Below are 23,473 nucleotides of genomic sequence, written 5' to 3'. Positions count from 1 at the left end.
TGACTGTACCCCGTTTTAAAAAAAACTCTGGCACTCGATGTGTTAAGCTCCATCTTATACTTTGGCGTCCCACAAAAATACAGAAAACATCCGATCTACAAGCTCACGGTGCTTCAAATCAGTGCTTAAACCTGAACATTTCCACCGCTGCGTGAGCCATAGAGACACCACAAAACAGACGAGGAACCCCACACACACGGTGTCCATGATCCTGCCCTGCAGGCACTGCAAAGTGCAAACTGACAGCTTCATGGTGGAAACAGACAGACGCTCCAATGCTGGGAAGTTTTGTCCCACAGCGAGAAAGAAACGCCTCAAAACGATTTCCACCCTCGCTCTGACAGAGTAGACTAAAGATCCAGAACAGCCTGGAGCCATGCTGTGACCTCCATCCTCCCGCTCAAATCCTGTTTATTATTGCAGAGCAACAGCTGTAATTATGTGAGGTCTAAATGGGACGTGGCCGTAAAAAACAGAAAGCACGGCTGATTAGTTTCACCTGACTCTGTGACCTCCGCGAGTGCGTGTGCGTGCAAGCACATGCGCACACACACACACACACACACACAGTTAGTATTACTATACATATGAGGACGTGAACATTTCAAGATGGCGATTTTATGAATTCCATTTACACATCCACAGCTGATCTTCAAGCTCACAAGCGCGCAGTGTGGCACGCTGTGAGCTTGTAGATCTGCTATTTTTGGCGCACGACGCTGGTGTGCACCTAAGTACTGTAAAACTGTAAATCAGGTAAAACACCAACCACTACCCCCTAAACCTCACCTCTAAATGCCTAGTAATATTAACCCCAACCTGAATCCTCGCAATGTCTACCTCTCAAATTCTATTACACTTATGGGGACATTTAGCACTCACAATTATAGTACAAGCACACGCGCACGCACACACACACACACACGTTTGTATTACTATACTTGTGAGGACATCAACATTTTAGGAAGCCGATTTTATGATTGATTTATGATTTCTTTGGGGCATTTTAACCGCAAGTCTAAAGCCGAAAAATAGCAGATCTACAAGCTTGTAGATCGGCCATTTTACGGTGTGTGCCATCGCCACACAACTAAGTATAAAATGGGAAAAATCTACAACCCGACCCCTAAACCTAACCTCTAAATATCTAATCCTGAACCTAACCCCACATTGAATCTTTTTCTAACTGTAAACGTATCTCTAATAGAAAATTCAACCATAAAACAACAATTTTTCTTGCGAGGACTAGGAAAATGTTCCTCACAACGTCTATTCCTCAAATTCTACTATACTTGTGAGAATGTTTGGTCCTTACGAGTATAGTAATACACACACACAGCCACTGACCTGCCACCAGCAGAATGGGATGCTTGTCCGGATGCAGCTCCATCTGCCGGGCAATCCAGGGCCCGTCGAAGTGCGCGTACCACCAGCCCTTCTTCTTGCCGCTGGGGTCCTTGTACTGGTCGCCCGGGCGGATGAACGGGATGCGGAAGTAGCGCTGCTGCCGGTTCATGGCCACCTCGTGCTGCCGGGCCGGAATGGGCGGAGCCATGGGGTTCTGTTGGGCTGCATTATACCAAGACATTCTGTGTTACACAAAACGCTGCTAACTGAAGTACTTACACCAGGGGTCTTCAACAGGGGGTCCTCAGAGTTACTACAGGGGGTCCTCCAAATCTTTGTGTGATAGGATTGTGAGGGGAGTGAGCGGAACGTTAGCCAAAAATAGCCAATCTACAAGCACACAACGCCTCGCAGTTGTGAGCTTGTAGATCTGCTATTTTTGGCAAAGAGGTTTGGTCTAGAGGGAAAAAATATATAATTTAATTTAATCTGCAACACAATTCTATACAATATGTAGTGGGGGGGTCCCTGCTTCATCTCTCTCTCTCAGCTAAGGGGTCCTTGGGCTGAAAAACGTTGAAGACCCCTAACGCTCAGTCAATCGGGGTCAGCTCTGTCCGCGGTCCCCTCTTTTTTTTCCCCTAAATCTCTGTCACTAAATCGCTTCGGTGAAATTGGACGATCTACAAGCTCACAAAGCGACACGTTGTGAGCTTGTAGATCGGCTATTTTCACTGAATGTTTGCCCCCAGAATAGGGACGCTAGGGTTCATGTGGTTCGTTTAAAAAGGAGAATGCGGAGCGCTCGTCTCCGTTATCAGTTCTCTTACCGGATGCACGGCTCTGAAAAGATCCCATACTTGAAATGATCAATAAAAAAAAAAAGAGTCTTTACTCCTTTTAGGCTCTTTTATTTAATGATCAAGCAGCAGCAGCAGCAATGTACACGTTAGGCCGGAGCCTTCCTCTGTGTGATAATTACACAGAAACCATAAAAGAGCCTAAAAGGACTTCAGTCAGTGCTGGTTCACATGGTTAAGTTCAAAGCTCATGACTAGGGTTGTTCAATGGGAGAGTTTATAGGGAGGAGGAGTTGTGAGTAGACATTGTAGTTCTAAATTCTAGTCAGTGAGGGCAACAAGCGTACATTCTTTTAATTAATATTATTTTCACTTTGGGTTGTGTGAAAACAAAAATAAACATAAACTGTAGTCTGTATCTGTACAAAACATAAGAAATTGATGCAGGGTTCTCTACAAGATCAGGGACCAGAGAGGAGAGAGGAGGAGGGTGAGGTTCTTTGCCTTGTCGGATCATTTTATCTGCGTATGCTGAAGTAAGCTTACAAAATAACCATCCTCATCTCACCTATAGAACTTCACCTCAATATTGAAAAAAATAGCAATAGTGTGATTTCCACTGCAGCTAAACTTGTTTCAGGGATTTGCCCTAAACTGAAGTGACAGTATCCTAAATAATCTGGTTTATCATTTAATATATTTCCATAATATTATGTGATCGAGAAGTTGCAATACACAGAGAAAGTGACACAAGTAAAAAATAGCCCATGCCGATGGTAGATTGTTACAACATGAAACAACTTAAATATTGTATTTTTTAACAGTACATATAGCAAGACACTTTTCCACCATCACCAAGACCAAGCCTCCTTCACACCACTCACCAAAAGGTACGAGAAAGCAGAGAACTGTAACCCATAGTCATGACCCCATTTTCTCCTCTTTTATTTGCAACACTATGCTGGAAGATACAAAGCCCTCTGTTTGGTTTGTTCTTCACCGAGACATTTAGTTTGAGAACTAAGAGGCCCAGTAGGTGGAACAGAGGAGGCAGGTTTTGAACCCCGGCCAGCAGAGATGTTGATGTTGTTTTGACACAGTGGTCATGGAGGTTCAGGCTGCTTGCCAGCAGTGGTGGAAAAAGTTAAAAAAAAATGTTTTACTTAAGTAAAAGTATCAATACTGCAATGTAGACATACTCTGTTACAAGTAAATGTCCGGAATTCAAAATTGACTTGAGTAAAAGTACAAAAGTATTGGTATCAAAATGTGCTTAATGTACCAAAAGTAGAAAGTACTCATTGAGCAGAATGTCCCATTTCACAAGTTTTTAAATGTATAAAAATCTTTGGAAAATAGCAGATCTACAAGCTTATAGATCGGCTAATTTCAAATGGCCGAAATGTATATAGGGCTGAAGTGGTTAATGTATGTTTTGTAATAATAATCAAAATCTACAAATTAACTAGTAACTAAAGTTGTCAAATAATTCGAGTGGAGTAAAAGTAAAATATTTGCCTCTGAGATGTAGTGGAGTAGAAGTAAAAGTAATGACAACTGGAAATACTCCAGTAAAGTAAAAAATACCTCAAAATTGTACAGCAGTTGAGCAAATGTACTTAGTTACTTTACACCACTGCTTGCCAGGTGCACAGCGCATGCTTCTGCCAGGATTCTACAGATACCTGCTTCATGGTGCCAGCTACTCATGCTCTAACTGAGCTGCTTCAGCGCGGAACGGATTTGTGGATTTCTAAGGAAAAGCCACGATTCCACACAAATCCTTCCCCCTCACCTCAAAAGAGAAACCAGAAAAAAAAAACAATAATAATAACAATATTCCCTCTATATTCCCAGGGTAGGAAATGGCCACCAAACGCAAGCCAAATGCTGGTTAAGCAATGGACAAAATTCACCAGCTTCTGCCCCGGAACACTTTATCTACTCACACAGGACATTTTGGCAGGAAACCAACTATTATTATGAAGGTCAGGTTCTCTTGTGAACATTTTTTTCCCGGGTGGATTTGTATACCGGCCATTTTGGCAGGAAACCAGACATTAGGTAGGTTCTGCTCTATACTACTAATGTGGATAATAATAGGTCAATTAGTGAAAGTAGCTGGTGAATTTTAAGATGAACCGACCTCTGAGGCCAGTGAGCAATAAGAATACTTCACTGTCCTCGACAACTTGCAATTACACTGGGCCTCATACACCATGTGTATAGAAATTATCTTTCTTTGGGCACAGATTAAGTGCGCACACGAAATTACCATCGGATTCATATGTCAGAGAATCATAATCTGAATTCTAAATTGGGCAGGCGCATGCCTACAATTCTCAATCGGCATAATACCACAGCATCGCACACCGGAAATAGCCAATCTGCAAGCTCACAAGTCACAATGCATCATGAGTTTGCAGATCGGCTACTGTTCGCTACACAATGCCGGCAGAGTATAACAGAGCTTTAATTGTCTTGGCAGCCGTCATTTGCAAGTCCTCCTTTAATGGAAAAATAAACTTGGCTCACGAAGCAACCCCAACAGCTGGTGTGATTTGGGTTGAAGCCACCCACCACTGTGGCTGATGGAAATGAACAAAAAAAGTTAGCTTCCTAAACACACACACACACACACACACACACACCAGTGTTGATTTTGTCGACTAAACCTATGACGAAAAATGTTCGTCGACTACCTTTTTTCACTGACGAAAACTAAATAAAAACTAAGCTTCGATGACTAAAACTAAGACTAAATATATTGACAATTTCGTCAACAAATAAAAACTAGACTAAAATGTTAGGGAGGAACTAGTGGAGAAGAGATCCAGTAGAACTAAAAGACAAGTCATTTTACGTTTGGTTGCGCTCAGGTGTTGCGCTCTGAAAATAGCAGATCTACAAGCTGCGACGCGTTGTGAGCTTGTAGATCGGCTATTTTCAGCAAGCAACCAAGTGTAAAATCAGCCATTACGACGCCATCAAGTCCCGTCAAAATACATTTTAGTCGACTGAATCAACTGTAGATTCAATCGACTAAAATCTTATGGTATTTAAGTCCACTGAAACCAGACACAAACTGAAACATTTCAGATGTCTTAGATATGACTAAAACTAAATCTAAATTTTCTGTCAAAATCAACACTGACACACACAGCAGCAGAACCCAGTCATCCAAGCAGCCAGCCAGCCAGCCAGCCAGCCTTTCCCATTATGTGTGGGTTAATGAAGGGTTTCAGTCAGTGCTGTGGTTAGTAGCATCAACACGGTGCAGTACCAACTTACATGCTTTTCTCACAGGCGGCGCATGACCTGAAAGTAAACACGCCAGGTTACAAGGAAGTGATGCAACACAGAAACAGCAGCCGTTTGGACGCTTTGGACCCGACAGTCATCGTCATCCAGACAGCAGGGATGCACCCATATCTCGACTCTACCTCGGTATCGAATAAGTTTACATTTACAGCAAATGTTTTACAATAAAGATGTATTTGTTTCCCTGGCACAATAGAGGAATTAATGACAACCAAAACGAAATAAACAAATATCAGTATCGGCTATCGGACAAATTGTTATTTCAAACCCATTAAGACCGGGAACGCATCTGTGTCATTTTCAGATTTATTTGGCTATTCAAAAATAGATCTACAAATCTAGATCTACAAGCTCATAGCGCGGCACCGAGTGCTGCGCTATGAGCTTGTAGATCTGCAATTAGTTTTTTCTAATCATGAAAATGTGTGCAAATCTTTGAATATATATGTTTTTTAAAGCTATCTTTTCAAACGCAAATCTTTGCTTCTGGGGATTCTACAAATGTCTTCTAAATCCCAAGTAAAAAAAAAAAAATATGTTGCTATAATATCAGTGGTTCCCAAACTTCTTCATGTCAAGGACCACCCAAAATGTTATGTATTTGGCTGTGGACCCCCATCTCAAAATATTTTGTTCCAGAGACCCCCAGAAGATGTAACAGAGTTAAAAAATGTTCGCTTAAAAAAAAAAGATTTGCACAAAATAATGTTCACAATTGTTCTAAAATAGCAGATCTACAAGCTCATAGCGCACGCAGCACTCGGTGCCGCGCTATGAGCTTGTAGATCTGCTGTTTTTGAATAGCCCAAATAAAATCTTAAAATGACACACAGACGCCTTCCCGGTCTTAATGGGTTAAACACCGGTATCGGCCCAGAAGTTCCATCTCGGCGCATCCCGAACAGACAGTACGACGCTGATAAGAGAGAAATAGAAGTGGCCTAAAATAACTAAACGCTATCGTAGTGGTGCACTGCAAAGGATATTTCATTTAGTTCACTCTGGCTTAACGAGACAATGATTTGTCATTCAATTTCCTGAACAGGTTACTTTGTGCTGTTCAGGAGATGAGGAGCAAAATGCTTCTCATTTACAGAGAAAAAAAACTGTCCGTGGTTACGTTGTATAAACAAACATCACAAACGTAGTGCCTCATACAGAGTAGCTGCAGTGCAGAAGCTTATGTCACGTATCATTTAAACAAAAGACAAAGCTCCCTACACTATGTGCACAGTAACGTTCAGGAAAATAACAGTAGACACTAGGGCATTAACGAATAGTGATTTATGGTATTCGAATTATTCGACCCAAAAGTATTCGAATAGTCGATTATTCGATTTGATTAAAAAAAATTAAAAAAATTAAAAAAAAGTTTTTTTTTTTTTTTTTTTTTTTTCAATGGCATTGATGACTCGACTCAAGGAATGCGAGTTGACGTCACACCAGAGCTCACAGCTGCATGTCTGCTCTAGAAAAGCCACTAAAAAAAATATATCTTAAAAAAAAAAAAAAAAATGCTTTTTTTTTTTCGAATAGTCGAATAGTGGTTTGATAGTCGAATAGTCGGTTTGGTATTCGAATATTCGAATATTCGACTATTCTGTGAATGCCCTAGTAGACACAGAGACCAGCAGGTTTAATGCCACTCCAGAGGCAGAGACACACTTTGTTTATGAGTGAGCTACAGGAGGTGAAATTGTTTTTTGTTTTTGTTTTGTTGTCTGTTCTACAAGGATGTAAGGGATGAGCTTTTTTATTTTTTAGATAGAGGGAGCAGAGAGATGGACACGGATGGAAAGAGTGCCCTAATAAAAGCATGCACCGAAATTGAGAACGAGTTTCATTTTTTTGTTTTCTTGTTCCATCTCGTTTTTTGGTTGTTGTTGCAAAATATCCTCAATTTATGCTGATTTCTTTTGGCTGAATGAAGTTATGCTTCAGGAAGGGAACCTTTTTTGTTGCAGATTTTATTTGCGAGGCTTGAAAGAGAAGACAGAATATTTAGTTTAAGACAGAGCTGAAAAATGACTTTCAAATGTACATTTGAGGTCTTATAAACCTATGAGGGTTAGAATAGGGCTGAGCAATTACCGAAAATACATTGAAACCCACATTTAGAACCAATAAGCGACTTAATCTTGCTCATGCAGGTTAATCAAATAATTGAGAAGCTGTTTTCTTTTTACATTTCTGATTCTTTCATATCAACAAATCCACACAAAACAATTCTAAAATATATATATTTTATAATCAGCTAAAATCGATTAGATTAACCACTTGCGAGAATAGCCAATCTACAAGCTCACAGCGTGTCACATTTCGATGCGTTGAGTTTGTAGATCTGCAATTTATTTTACAGCCCTGGATTAGGCACTTTGTGTGCATCGCACGAAAGTAAGAGAGTGAAATATAAAGTGAAATATGTATGGATAGACAGAGGGAACAGAGAGAGAGAGAGAGATGAAAAGGAGTACTGAGAGCAGGATCAGTTTCCAATCATTTGGCTCAAACGGGCCTCAAAATAAGAGCGTGCACGCACACGGTCTCGGGAAGAAGAGCTCTTTGTAGTCATGACAACGCCATGCGTTTGGCTTAAGAGGACGAGGCGATGCTATTGATGAACAGAGATGCTTTGATGACTCTGAACACAGAACAATGGAGACATAGAGAGAGAGAGCAGGATCTGACGCAGACATCCTGCTGCGTCACCTGCACGCATTGCTGCTGAAGTTAGGGCCACAGCTATTGGTGAGTTTCTTCGCGAACATTCTATCGACTACTTTTAAATTGTATTTATTTTTTATACGCATAACAACGAATCGATAAAGCTCTTAAGAGTTATTTTATACGTTGTCACACAACAATGTCATGCAATATATATGTTACAGTACGTTTGAGAAACCAGTAAAAAGAAGCACTGGTTTTGAGGCGCGAGTCGACGCCGCGGCCCGTTCGGGGCGGTGCTCGCGGCCGAGAGAAGCACGAACGATCCCTCCTTCCCACGAACGCGGCCCCGGCGTACCGGCCACTGGGTTTTTTCACTCGAGGCCGGACGCGGACGGGCCCCGAACGGTCGGCTGTTGGCTTAGTCACCGGCTAGCCCGCGGCTCACGTTTTAATTGGATCCATTGGAATACATGTTCTTGTTTCCTGAAAAGTAACGGTCTTGGACATACAAGAATTTCAGCCGACAGCGAGGATATATATTCATCACATCGTTGCCGATCTACAAGTGACTATTTTCACTACTTTTGCGTGACACTGTATGATGAAGTAAGGTATTAATTTACGGAGAAAAAAAAACAAAACACAAAAAGTTGGAATATCCAGATGTGAGGTTTCTGCATATTTCTGTCTATCCAGCGGCACAAATATGTTGTAATAAAAGGCCTCAACTCTCCCAACAACAACAGGTTGTCGGCAACATCAACCAATTCCCGTGTGTGAGGCGTGTTTCTTCTGCTGGCATCGTCCCACAGCAGCAGCGGTCTACATGCTACGCTGGCAGGTTCTTGTGGAGAATGTTAATTATCGCCCGAGGCTACGAGGCCCGTGGAGATGCTTCCAGAACCTCAGGGAGGAGGCACCACTGACCTATATAAACTGAAGTAATTGAACGAAATAAATAAGAATTTAACATGTTGGCACAATATTGCAGTGTACTGTGACTGTGTGAAACTGTATTAGTCTATTTCTACTGTAAACTTGACTGGGTGCCATGTCGCGCGCCTAAAAAGCTTGCGATGTGTTGTGAGCTTGTAGATCTGCTATTTTTGATTCACTAAGTATAAATGAGGCTTATGAATCTGAGTGAAACTTCTTCTATTCAAGTAGGAGAGAGGAAAAAAGTGAATAAAACCAGATTACACTGACAGAAAGTGGTCTCAAGAAGGTGGACATTTTGTGAACAGACAGACCTAAAAACAGACAGACAGACAGACAGACAGACAGACAGACAGACAGACAAGACCTAAAAACAGACAGACAGAAGTAAATGTTACACTCATTTCATGCATGGCCCTAATAACTGTCATTCAACACCAGACCTGTGTACAACAGTACCCTGCAAGTAACTGCCGTTCCTCGTTTTCTTATCTTCTTGAATAGTTCCAGACGTGTGTAGTTTACAAGCTCATCATTCAGAGATAATGTGTATGTTTGTGAAAGTTTGACAACTCATCAGACACAAAATAAAGAACAAACAACTATCAACCCTGTTAAAGCTACAATCCACACGCTTTATGTCCGCTGTTACTGCAACAATGTCCGAACTACAATCAAGATGACAGTGTGTCTAGTGTTCAGTCTGGTGAACCTTTTTTTTGGTAGTTACTTCAACATTTTTGATATTGTCAACCAGTCAGTGTCCTACCTGTCACCAGGGTAAAAAAATATCTCAATGGATGAGTAGGGAGAACACCGCCAGCCACTGTAGATGTACTAGTTATTGTATTGACATACTCTACCATACAGAAGTACTAGTTATTGTATTGACATACTCTACCATACAGACAGGTAAAAAAGCCCGGTATGTAGCCATAATGTGCTGTATAACCATTAATATAACATATTGTGTCCAAAGCACAAAGCCTTACCATAATCGGTGACAGACTTTGGCGCCCGCTGCTGCTCTGTCTCTGCGTTTCCGCGTTTCTTGTTCTTTGACTTCCAGGCGTGGTAGACCTTGAGACGGCGGTGGAACTCCTCTCTGCACGCCGCCAGGAGCTCAATGTCTGCCGCCAAACACACACACACACACACACACACACGTTCACATCAATGACACTCACAGGGCAATGCAGCCGACTAAACACACATTTACCTGGGACACGCATAAGGGAAGATTTGTGTAAACAAAAAGTTTCAAAATTATTCCACAGTTTAATCAATTCAATTTCCCTCGATTTTTCATAATTTCTTTCAAAAATAGATCTACAAGCATTGTGAGATTGTAGATCTGCTATTTTTGAATATCCAAAGTACAGTATAAAATAGGGCTGTTGTAGGGTAGTTGTTGACGTAATTGCGATGCTATATTAACTCATTTTGTTGGCGACCCCCTGGAACCAACCCTCTCAAGGACCCCTGGGGGTCCCCAGAACCCCTGGTGTATACTCAGTACAGTACACACAGATACACCCATATATACACACACACACACACACACACACATGCACACATGAGACACACACGTTCCCTTGCACACACACAGTACATAAGTGTTGGATCAGCATAATGATGTTTCGATATGACTGGCTGATGGCCATGTTGACATTTCACAGAAATGTCAACATCACTACGATGCTTGTTCAATAAACCACTTAACCCCATGAACCTCTCTGTTCTCAGTGTTTCCCCTAGCCAGAAGCTGAAGGTGTGGGGGAGGATGCGTGGAACATTTTTGGGTTCTCAAAATGCATATTTGTGCTCAAGCACGAAGACTTATATAGTACATGTGCACAGTAATGAGCAGGAAAATATTTGTATAGTTTATATATGAATTGTCTCCAGATTTAGGCAAATATACTTTTATTAGACCAAGTAGTATAGACAAACTTTTCATACATAACAAAAAAGACAGTGGTGGAGACTTCTCACACTTCTTACTTTTTTACACATTACCTGCCAATCACGGATATGTCCATGATTTAAGGGGCGGCCAGATTTAAGGGGTGGCGGCCCGCCACTGCTTAATGCATATAGGGGAAACACTGGTTCTGGGACAAATATTTGCCGAAAATAGCACATCCATAATAAGCCGACATCGTTACTGCGAGCTTGTTGATCGGTTATTTTCTGCGAAGAGATGTGGTGTAAAGGGGGGAAAAAAAGGAGGGCCCTGGGGAACCCCATTCAACAAAGTATATTGTTGCTGTCAGGCAGAAACCTCTTACCTCCATGTACTTAACTTAACAGTTTTTTTCCCCCGTAAATTAACGCCCTACTTGATCATACCACAGCGTCACACAAGAGCATCTAAAGTAGCAGATCTACAAGCTCGAAACGCGGCGCGTTTCGAGCTTGTAGATCCGCTACTTTTGCCATTTCTTTTATTTGAATCCTGAAAAGTAACAGTTTTGAACATAATGAGGTTTCCACCTGACAGAGAGGATAGGGTTTAAGTGGTTAAATCCAACCAGATGGATTAAACCCCAGCCTTTGATTGCACTCTAAAATGCTAATCTGAATTGTGAACCTGGGAGATAAAACAACACATTTATGAACAACCTCGGAGGATAAAGTGTGCGTGTGGCCGAGTCTGGCCGAATAACAACATCAAAAATCATCCTTCTCCGATTAGAGTGATATTGGAACCAAAATTATTTCGACTTAATTTAGCCCGGCCCGGAGTGTTGCTCGATTAACCCATTGAAACCGGGAACGCATCCGTGTGACCACTTTATCCATATTTTATGGCTTTGTTTTTTCAAAAATAGCAGATATACAAGCTCATAGCGCGGCACCGAGTGCCGCGCTATGAGCTTGTAGATCTGCTATTTCTGAAAAATCTTGAACATTTGTGCAAATATTTGAATATATATATATATTTTTAAAGGGATCATTTTTAACTAAAATCTTCGCTTCTGGGGAACAACATATTTTGAGATGGGGGTCTGCGGCCAAATACTTTTTGGGGGTCCTTGACATGAAAATGTCAAGGACCACGCATGATATATAGCACTGATATATATAGCAACATACGTTTTTTTCTGAAAAATGTTAGGATTTAGAAGACATTTGTACAATTCCCCAGAAGCAAAGATTTCAGTTACAAATGTTAGCTTTAAAAATATATACATATATTCAAGGATTGCACAAATTCTCACAAATATCTGCTATTTTTCAATAGACACAGATGCGTTCCCGGTCTTAACGGATTAAATACTGTGCGGAACGAAGGAGAAATAATTGGCTTGCTAACAATCCCAACGCCGCTGTGTTGTGATGTCTGTGCTCAGCCTCTACAGTCTGTCAGTGCTCAGCCTCTACAGTCTGTCTGTGCTCAGCCTCTACAGTCTGTCAGCCTCTACAGTCTGTCAGTGCACAGCCTCTACAGTCTGTCAGTGCTCAGCCTCTACAGTCTGTCAGCCTCTACAGTCTGTCAGTGCTCAGCCTCTACAGTCTGTCTGTGCTCAGCCTCTACAGTCTGTCAGCCTCTACAGTCTGTCAGTGCTCAGCCTCTACAGTCTGTCAGTGCTCAGCCTCTACAGTCTGTCAGTGCTCAGCCTCTACAGTCTGTCAGTGCACAGCCTCTACAGTCTGTCAGTGCTCAGCCTCTACAGTCTGTCAGTGCTCAGCCTCTACAGTCTGTCAGTGCACAGCCTCTACAGTCTGTCAGTGCACAGCCTCTACAGTCTGTCAGTGCTCAGCCTCTACAGTCTGTCAGTGCTCAGCCTCTACAGTATGTCTGTGCACAGCCTCTACAGTCTGTCAGTGCTCAGCCTCTACAGTCTGTCTGTGCTCAGCCTCTACAGTCTGTCAGTGCTCAGCCTCTACAGTCTGTCAGTGCTCAGCCTCTACAGTCTGTCTGTGCTCAGCCTCTACAGTCTGTCGGTGCTCAGCCTCTACAGTCTGTCGGTGCACAGCCTCTACAGTCTGTCGGTGCTCAGCCTCTACAGTCTGTCTGTGCTCAGCCTCTACAGTCTGTCAGTGCTCAGCCTCTACAGTCTGTCAGTGCTCAGCCTCTACAGTCTGTCAGTGCTCAGCCTCTACAGTCTGTCAGTGCTCAGCCTCTACAGTCTGTCTGTGCTCAGCCTCTACAGTCTGTCAGTGCACAGCCTCTACAGTCTGTCAGTGCTCAGCCTCTACAGTCTGTCAGTGCTCAGCCTCTACAGTCTGTCAGTGCTCAGCCTCTACAGTCTGTCAGTGCTCAGCCTCTACAGTCTGTCAGTGCACATCTGTATTCCAGCCATGCCGCTCGCACGCACAAACACACGCAGGGAGAGAGAAAGAGAAAAAGACCATATTCGGGGACATGAAATAGCTATAATAATAATCTCGCATTCACTCACACATTTGTATTACTATACTTCAACACCTCAACATTTCAGAGTGGCAGTTTTCATGTCTTTACACAAACATTTATTTTTAACCAAAAGCAGATCTACAGGCTCACGACGCGTCGTGCTGTGAGCTTGTAGATCTGCAATCTTTGGTGTGCGGCACCGGTGCGAAAATAGGAATAAATCAGGCATAAATCCAACCTCTAAATCTACGGTAACCTTAATCGTAGCCCTAAGCTGAATCTTTCCCAATTGTAAACCTAGCGCTAAATATATATATATATATATATATTTTTTTTTTAATGTATTAATTATTTTTTTTACCATAAAATTATTTTCCTTGTGAGGAAAGTATAGCAATACAAGTACACGCACGCACGCACACACACACACACACACACACACACACACGCTCACTCACACTCTCTCTGGGAGAGGAAATGAGGGGCCTGTTAACAGCGAAGGGTGTCTCTATCTCTCTCTCTGTCTCTCTCTATCTATCTCTCGGTGTGTCTCTCTCTCTCTCTCTCTCTCTCTCTCTAGGAGGCGAGGTGCGGGGTCTGTTAATGTGTTGTGTTCACATTGTGCGGCTTGCCTGCAGGGCCGGATTGACCATTCATTTCCCCCCGTCTCTGCTACCGTTGACCCCACACACGCAAACAGCCTCTGAACTCATTCATAACGCCACTGGCTTGGAAAATAGTCCGCCTTATACTATCAAGATGCTGCAATAGAAAAAGATGATAATAATGTGTGATTTCAACTATACTGAGATACCGTAGGGTATCTACGGTATTTGCACATTTTTTTAAGTATAAATCTTATGACTTTTAAGACCTTTTCAATACCTCTAAAAAGGGCTTTATTGAATTTACTATTACCCTTAACACCTTTAGCACCCTTAACACCCAATGACCCAAAGTTTGAATGATTGTTTTCACGCCGCGTTTCGAGCTTGTGGATCTGCTACTTTAACCCATTAAGACCGGGAACGGATCTATGTCATTTTTAGATTTCTTTGGCTATTCAAAAATAGCAGATATACAAGCTCATAGCGCGGCACCGAGTGAGCTTGTAGATCTGCTATTTTTGAAAAATCGTGAAAATGTGTGCAAATCTTTGAATATATATATATATATACACATTTGTAAGTCAAATCTTTGCTTCTGGGGGATTCTACAAATGTCTTCTAAATCTTAACAGTTTCTTTTTTGAAAAAACGTATGTTGCTATAATATCAGTGGTTCAAAAACTTTTTCACGTCAAGGACCCCCAAAATTATGTGTATTTGGCCCTAACCCTCTGAAAATATTTTGTTCCAGGGACCCCCAGAAGCAAAGATTTTAGTTAAAAATGTATGTATGTATGTATATATATATATATATATATATATATATATATATATATATATATATATATATATATATATATATATATATATATATTCAAAGATTTGCACACATTTTCACTTTTTTTTTTGTTGCAGATCTACAAGCTCTTTTTGAATAGCCAAATAAATCTAAAAATGACACAGATGCCTTCCCGGGTTGAATGGGTTAATGGTTTTGTGTGACACTGCAGTGTGATCGAGTAGGGCGGCACTGCTCTGTATACTGTTGTCAAAATGACTCGACAAAATGCAAGGGGAGGAGCTGGCACGTCTGAATGCTTTTTCTAATGCATTTCTATCTGGCGTAATCCCAGTCATTCATGTCCTTCTGAGATACAATCTCTTTGAAGAGAGACCAGCAGACCGCGGCCAAGAAAGCAGCCTGCCTCGCAAGCAACAATCACAGGTGAACCATCGGTTCATGTTTTATTCATAAGGCCCCACTGAAGCAAGCTTCCGTCTTCTTTATGGAGATGCCTTGTCTAGCAGACAAATTAATATCACTGTGTTTCGCACACAACACCATCTTATTGTCTGTACCAAAGTTCTGTAGAGAGTTAGGTCAAAACAATAATGAAAATAAAAACATTCTGTTTTTCTGAACTCCATCTGTGTGGAATGAGCTCCAGAAAACTGTTTAAATTAAAGGAACTTGATTGATGATTTTAAATGCTATGACAACAGAAATTCCTTCAAGATAAATTAGAGGTCTATGTATCTAATGTAAACGTTAATCAGTCAATGGCCAGGATTATTCACTTTATTCCTGGCCACGCCGTCGCCCACCGTGGGCGTGGCCAGTAGTAGGGGGGGGGGGGGGGAGCCCCATATCAAGGGGTTTCCTGTTTACCAGTGCTGCCATGTCTGCTTATAATAAGCGACTTTGGGCTTGTTTTTAAAGTGTAGTTGCTTATTTGTGCTCGCTTCCTAATGATTTTTAAACCAGTGGTTCTCACATTTTAGTCATGTCAAGGACCCCCAGATTAACATGTGTTTGTCCGCGGACACCCATCTCAAAATACTTTGTGAAAATAGCAGATCTCGCGAGGTGACGCAAGCTTGTAGATCTGCAATTTTCAAATAGCTGTAAAACTTTGCCTAGTTGCTTCTCTTGGGCTTGTTTTCATAGACCTGGTTTTGTTTGTGTGTTAATCAAAATCTGATTAACACACTGATTAGCTGCATTACACCTGCAGTCTATATAAGGGCGTTAGTGACCAGATATTGAATGAAGCAGCAGAAAAGGGCAATGGGCCGCCCTGGAGAAGAGCCAAGAATAAGGTGAATATATTGGCTAAAACCCAGATTGTAGCTAAACGACACATTGTTAAGGGAGGGAGTTATGGAAAACACATAATGACGTTCATTCTTACCACAGGAGGTATTAATGGCGTCACGCAGCTCCGCATATTTCCACTTGCTGAGTTCGTACTTCTTGGTTCCAGCCGCAGCCTTGGTGGCCTGCACCTGAGGACCTCTGACAGAAACACACCAAGGACACAGGAATTCAGCACAAAACTCAGCACAACCCTCTACTATCCATTACTATACTTGTGAGGACGTACACATTTTTTGACATTCATTTTTATAAATGCCATTTCCTCCTTTTTTTTAACCCTCATGCCGGTGTGGAGCCCGCCCCCCCCAAAATAGCAAATCTACAAGCTCACAACGCTTTGCGCTGAGACGTGTTGTGAGCTCATAGATCGGCTATTTTAGGTGTGCAACAGCATTGCACAACTAAGTATGAATCAAGCCTAAATCTAACATTTTCAAAACCACTGTGTCCCTCACAAGTATAGCCACACACACACACAGGCACATTTTGGAGAGAGAGAGTATTAGAGGTTAAGGTTACTGTAGGGTAATAGATTACTGATGTGGGTCAAGTGTTGATGGAAGTTTGCAAGTTGTTTTGGACTGCACAGAGCACCAAATGGATGCTGTCCGCAGATGGGTGTCCGACAGTTTTCAATCACACAAATTGAACTGACAAAACCTTTTCGGGAACTCGTTTTGCGCTCCTGATCTCTCAAAACTCCACGCACGCACGTGGAGCAAACCGCAAAGAGGTTTGGAGATCGTCTCCGTCGGGGTGGAAACCTCATATGTCCAAAACTTACTTTTCAGGATTCAAATTCAAAAATGGCAAAAGTAGCAGATCGACAAGCTCGAAACGCGTCGCTTCGCGCCGCGTTTCGAGCTTGTGGATCTGCTACTTTTGATGCTTTTGTGTGGACGCTCTAGTACGATCAAGTACTATTTTTACAAAAAAAACACAAAGAGTTAAAATATGGAGATAAGAGGTTTCTGCCCGACAGCAACAAAACACTACTTGACCCAGGTCAGCTTGATTCATTGCACACTCTCTGACAGGCAACAGATTTATACATCCGTATACACCTGTACAGAAGTGCTTGGTAACAGATGGAGCCATTGTAGAAATGCCACTTTGAACCACATCCACTGCCCGGTAACTGTGAATTACTGCTACACCGCAAATTGAAAAAAAAAAAAAACTAAAAACAAACTAAAAACAAAGTTCATCTTATCGGAAGGCGCAAAGACTTTTCAAGGCAATTCAGCTTCACAGGGAATATATCTGTTGCATCATGCGTTTAGAAGTTTGTTTTTCTATTTGGTAAAGAATGGCCTGTAGCAGCGGCTGTCATGCAGTGGAGTGGTTGGACAGAATAAAGGCTGTGGACTTCTATGATGGCTAAGGCTCTGTATAATACTGTGAATTCATACTGAAGATTATAGAGCCCGACCGATTATTGTGTCCGATGCCAATCTCCATTTTGGAGAGTTCTAGACCACTGATTACCGATGTTTTGAATGATATTTTGTTGAAACAAAGAGATTAAGGGCAACATCTTGAAATCAATTTGGGAAAACTTGATTTCATAAAACGTTCTCTTTGAGACACCGATATAAAAGTCAAATAATGGCTGATACAGTATATGGGTCAAACCGGTATTGGCCAGACTAGCGATATACGGGTCGGGCTCTGCTGAAGATTCACTGCAAACGTTAAAGTTGAGAAGAAAAACAGATCATTTAAATTTAAAGAGGAAGACAGGCATTTTCGGATTAGCAGCATCTTCGTGGGGAAAGAGGTCAACAAAGGAACCAGAGTGTGGACTGAAATGATATCAAAAACACATGCTGTTTGTAGGGGAGCAGGTCATGCCTCAGATGAGCTCAAGATTGCTGAATAATAAATGACAGTTTGACGCTCACTCTCTCCAGAAGCGAGGCTCTTGATGACCCCTCTCTGCCATGCCTTTTGACAAGGTCGCCCTTTTTAGGAAGAATGTGGAGTCGGGGCTGGACCTTTGCTACTCTGCTCGAATCCCGATGGCTGGCACTCGAGTGTCTATCAATGCTGGCCTCACAACCAGGTTTCCCAGTGGTTAAAGGAGGTAGATAAGGCAGTGGTTCTCACACTTTTTTTACCAGCTTGTGAAGCAAGCTGGTCTATATTCAGTCACTGCGCTAGTTGTGATTTTTTTCATAACTTTATCCGCAATGCCTTCCTGTACTCTGAAAGGGCGTAAGAGCTCCGGTCACAGCATTTAAATGAACACCTTCAATACGTTTTTTCACACAAACTAAAGCAAGGGGAAATAACTAAAGAATAGCGGACAAAAGGGTGCCATTCATGCACTCTTACAGGCACAAATAATCCAACATCTAACTGTAAACATAAACAAAAATAACGTACAACTACTGTACTAGGCTTCTAATAGAAACTGATGCATTAAATAACACATTCAACTCCGTTGCACACTGTATAATGGCATGCCGCCTCTGACAGACATCACTCATTCCAACCCGTTCAGAAGGAGACAGGCTGTGGAAAGAATACCAGCTGGTAGCGTAGCAGTATGATTATTAGCATTGGCAATATACCCATGGGTTAAGAAATGTTAGCCTGGTATCCAGCCTGCTTCGCTACGTTCGGCGGACTTTTTTTTCTCTCTTCGCTTCTCAGTCTGGAGAGCACCCTATTGACTCGTTTTGCAGAACTACACTGGAACTACATATGTTACGTTGGGCAACGTCGTTGCTGATTGGATGTTGTTCAAACGAATGACGAATCACAACGATCACACTGTTTTTTTTTGTCCCGCCCCGCACCACAGACCAATTAGAAGCCACGGTAGGTTTCGAAGCTTTTGGCATGTCCCGCCTCCCTTGGAGATAGGAGGCTTTCCAGACTGAGAAGCGAAGAGAGAAAAAAAAGTCAGCCGAACGTAGCGAAGCAGGCTGGATACCAGGCTAAAGAAATGTGCCCAAGCTGCATTTATCTCGTAATGTTCTTATTCAGTTCTGCTCGTATCTATATCCTGAGCCTCATGTGTATTTATGATGACACCAGGCTGCCCAACTCTATGGTGACAGAGTCTAAAAGACAAGTCACTTTATTGCGTTATTTATCACGCTATTAAGTAATACATTTTGTATTGATATTTTTTGTTGATAGGACAGTAGAGGCTGACAGGAAATGGGGGAGAGAGATGGTGAGTGACATGCAGCAAAGGCCGTCTGGAGCGGGAGTCGAACCCGCAACGCGCTGTCAGGCTGGATTACCAGCCTATAGGTGCCCAGACGGTTACGCCAACCGTCCGGGCCACGCTATTAATTAAGTTAAGTAGGTCGTAGTGGCTTACTGTCACTATCAGCCGAACAATGAGGGTGTCTATTCCTTTTACAATGCACACACCTACCGGTCATCTCCCTGTACTTACCACACACCTTAGTTACCCAGGCCATGCTACTCATACACTGAATGCCTGGTATCCAACCCAGAACCTTATGACTCAAACGTGAGCACTCTACTGACTGAGCTACCCGGGCACTGATTTATAGAGGATTAATAATATTATAACATTTGATTAAATTAAATTGTATTACACTCTGATTTGTGAACAACGGGATACTTGAATTAAATTTAATTAAATTGTATTATACTCTGATTTGTGAACAAGGGGATCTTGAATTAAATCAAATTGCATTATTCTCTGATTTGTGAACAACGGGATCTTGAATCAGAAAGGTCTTAATTGCGTATCATTATAATTATTCGGGATGACATGCTTCCGTACGTGATTAATTTAATTTGGCTTCGTTTTAAGACAAAGGAGGGCGATTGCACAACAAAGAATGATCACTACCCACCTAGACAGAAGCTCAGTCATTTCCTTGGCCATTTCCTCCCTAAAAAAGTACCATTGTTGTGGTACAGTATACCAGGGTTAGTACAGGAGGTATTGCACAGAGTCTCTGAGGATCATATTTTGGTGAATGTACCGTGCTCCATAAAACAGGGATTCTACAAACTTTTAGAATTTCAAGGACGCCCCCAGTTTGATATCGTCTCCGTCGGGTGGAAACCTCAAAACTATTTGAATCCTTTTCAGGATTCAAATAAAAAAATATCAAAAGTAGCAGATCAACAAGCTGGAAACGTGGCGTGAAGCGACGCGTTTCCAGCTTGCAGATCTGCTACTTTTGATCAAGTAGGGTATTAATTTACGAAAAAACACAAAAAGTTAGAATATGGAGATAAGAGGTTTCTTCCCAACAGCAACGATATGCATCAAGCCACGGACCTCCATTTGCAAAATAAAAATACATTGTGTGTGTGTGTGTGTGTCTGGGACCCCAATCTACACTGTAACACACAGTGTTAATGCAACTCTGAGTTACAGACCCATAAGGAACCCTAGTGGTCCCCGGACCTGAACACTGAGAACCACCGCCACAAGATGACATCCATTAACCCTTAAGTAATAGATACGGAATGGAAGGAATAGCTACTGTGTGCATGGTGAAAAAAAAAAACTATAAAACAAGAACCACTTCAAAAAAAGTATTGTTAGGATTTGTGGTCGTTTTTCTTTTTGTGAGTCAGATTATTGCGGACTCTGCGGAGGAGAGATTTGCTGCCACAGATTAGATTTTAGCTGTCTTGTAGTTCATCCATTCTCTCTCTCTCTCTCATTTTTTACTGTGCTGTCTAATAAAAAATAAATAAAATAAAAGCGCTTTCGAGTCGCATTCTCCAGAGCAGTGGTTCTCAAGGTCGGCACACAAAATATTTTCAGATCGGGGTCTGCAGAACAAAAACATACTTTGGGGGGTCCTTGACATTGAAAAAGTTTGAGAGCCACTGAGTTACTCCTCAAACTGCAGAGGGGGAGTATAGGCAAAGTAGCCATAAGGCATAACTCCCACCCAAAAAAAAACAACAACCCAAAAAACTAACAGCACATTAACCCATTAAGACCGGGAACGCATCGGGGTCATTTTAAGATTTTTTTGGCTATTCAAGAAATAGCAGATATACAAGCTCATAGCGCCGCGCAATGAGCTTGTAGATCTGCTATTTTATGAGAAATTGTGCAAATTTGTGTAAATCTTTTAATATATACTCTTTAAAGCGAACATTTGAAACTCAAATCTTTGCTTCTGGGGGATCCCTGGAACAAATTTTCACGATTAAAAAAAAAATAGCAGATATACAAGCTCATAGTGCCGCTCTATGAGCTTGTATATCTGCTATTTTTTTTAAATAGCCAAAGAAATCTTAAAATGACACAGATGCGTTCCCGGTCTTAATGGATTAAGTCCAATCTGACCAGTTGTGTGTGTGTGTGTGTGTGTGTGTGTGTGTGTGTGTGTGTGTGTGTGTGTGTGTGTGTGTGTGTGTCTCATTGTGTGACGCACCGACTTCAAGCATCAAAGAGTGAGCCGGTACGGTACGTGGGCTGCTTTGGGCAAAGTGCAGAGGGAGTAGGAGAGTGTTTTGGTGCAAAGCTTTGGATGGAGTAGAGCTTTGCAATCAACACGTACACTAGAAATAGTGCCACCAGCTAGTATGCAAACGATCCTGGACAGTAAAATCCTGATGCGTTTTTTTGTTTAAAAAAAAGGTTAATCTCTATATTACCGTAGTAATCATGGCTATAGTGTTTTTTCCAGTCTCTCCAGCTCTTTGGTAAACAGAAAATACATTTTCAGGTACAGTAGGGATCTACCAATTGTATTCGACCAGGACAGAGAACCCCACAAAGATCATCTATCAGCTTCAATTGTTATAGTGTCCCAGTTCCATTCTGTCACTTCTCTGTGGATAGCTTTAAAGCACAGCTCAAGACCTATTTCTTCACTCTTGCTTTTAGCAGATTTGTAAATCTCTGCGTTGTTATTCATGTCCTCACCGTACATACAAATACAGTTTATTATTATTATTATTACTTCCACTTTCACTTGTTTATCCTGTATCCTGTTAGAAGTTCTCTCTCCTGATTGCATACAATTGGTATCGTGACCTGAAAATGTATTTTCTGTTTACTAAATAGCTGGAGGGTGTTACTGAACAAACACACTAAAGCAAAAACAATTCATTGGAATAAAGCTATTTAACACTTATTTGAACAAAAATAAAAAAAACGAAAAGAAAATCTCTTAAACCCCCTGTAATTTATCCATTTGTAACTCTGAGATTTGTAGAGTTCCCTTAACATTCTTAGTGGTCATTTTGTTGGTTCCATTTGTACACTCACAAACCTGTAAGAGGCCATTTGGAACCCCGTCAAGGACCCCTGAGGGTCCCTGGACCCTACTTTGAGAACCACAGACATAAGGCAATGGTGGGCGGTATTGACCGTAACGGCCGGTTTAATACATGTAACCAAACGGACCCGTAATCTCCTGGAGTCACAAATGGATAAATGAACACTGAGGATTTCACTGTGCTGACATCTCCAAGCATCTGAAATCCGAGCAAATGTGCAAAGTCCTTGTTCTGCATCATGCAAGCGTCTCAGATGCTGCGCTAAGGGTGCTTGAGCGGTTTGCTGTTTAAAAGGCGGAAACCTACATGGTCAAGCTCTTCACTTTCTGACTTCCACCAGCTCTGTAAACAGACAATAATTATAGTTAAGAGATGCAACACTGGAACTCAATACACAAGAGAGCCGGCTGAATCATCAACAGGGAAAACGGCGATTGATTCAATTAGCTGCTACGTGGAAAAAGTGATTGTCTTTTGTTCCACGTTTACTGATTGAGATTGTTGTGTCCGTCAAAGGGCATCAATCAGACAGAGGCCTGACAAGGAATTGGACAGTTCGGACGAGTCGAAATCGACTGTTGCCTGCTTTGCACGGCGTGAATCGAACACCCTCCGTGTCCCAGGAATCAAGCGTTAAAGGCAGAGAGAAGAGAGCGTGGCGACAGTCTTTCCAAGGATTGATTGAACACGTTTCAAAGTGTCTAGGAAAAAGGCCCCTAATTGGTACAATGAGAGCAATAATCGCTGCATAAGCCAAAGTGGAAAAATGTATACACTGAAAATAGCACAAAAAAAGACTAGATATGATTTTGATCATGAAAATCATGAAAATGAAATTAATTTCCTATGCTACAGTGAGCTATTCAAAGCATAGTGATTGTTATAGTGAGATCTGTGAAGTTCTGTGTCATTGTTAGAGATAGAGGGCAGTGTTGAGCTGGCGGGGGGGGTTGCTACAGCATGCGGTGGCGGTCGGTTAAGGTTGGAAGGGGGTCAAGGGCGGGTCGAGGGGGGATTAAAAAAAAAC

General features: G+C 41.8%; 1 protein-coding gene across 4 annotated transcripts in view; it reads right to left on the bottom strand.

Moving 5' to 3' along the window:
* The window catches only part of LOC308102605 (unconventional myosin-VI-like), a 181,397-nt gene that overhangs the window by 5,446 nt on the left and 152,478 nt on the right, over positions 1–23,473 (bottom strand). For 2 of the 4 annotated variants that reach the window (XM_080452387.1, XM_080452388.1), the window contains 4 exons: positions 16,235–16,338; positions 10,064–10,201; positions 5,439–5,465; positions 1,348–1,569 (listed from right to left, as the gene is read on the bottom strand). In XM_080452387.1, coding sequence (XP_080308513.1) covers positions 1,348–1,569; positions 5,439–5,465; positions 10,064–10,201; positions 16,235–16,338 — 491 coding nt within the window. Of the gene's footprint in view, positions 1–1,347; positions 1,570–5,438; positions 5,466–10,063; positions 10,202–16,234; positions 16,339–20,045; positions 20,085–22,752; positions 22,789–23,473 lie in introns of all 4 variants that reach the window. The other 2 variants (XM_080452386.1, XM_080452389.1) reach the window with 2 other exon arrangements.

The sequence above is a fragment of the Gymnoscopelus braueri genome (assembly GCF_963280865.1).
Source record: "Gymnoscopelus braueri genome assembly, chromosome: 16".
NCBI lineage: Eukaryota > Metazoa > Chordata > Actinopteri > Myctophiformes > Myctophidae > Gymnoscopelus > Gymnoscopelus braueri.
Note: the sequence above shows the minus strand (reverse complement) of the source record. Positions and strands in the feature narration are given on the sequence as shown.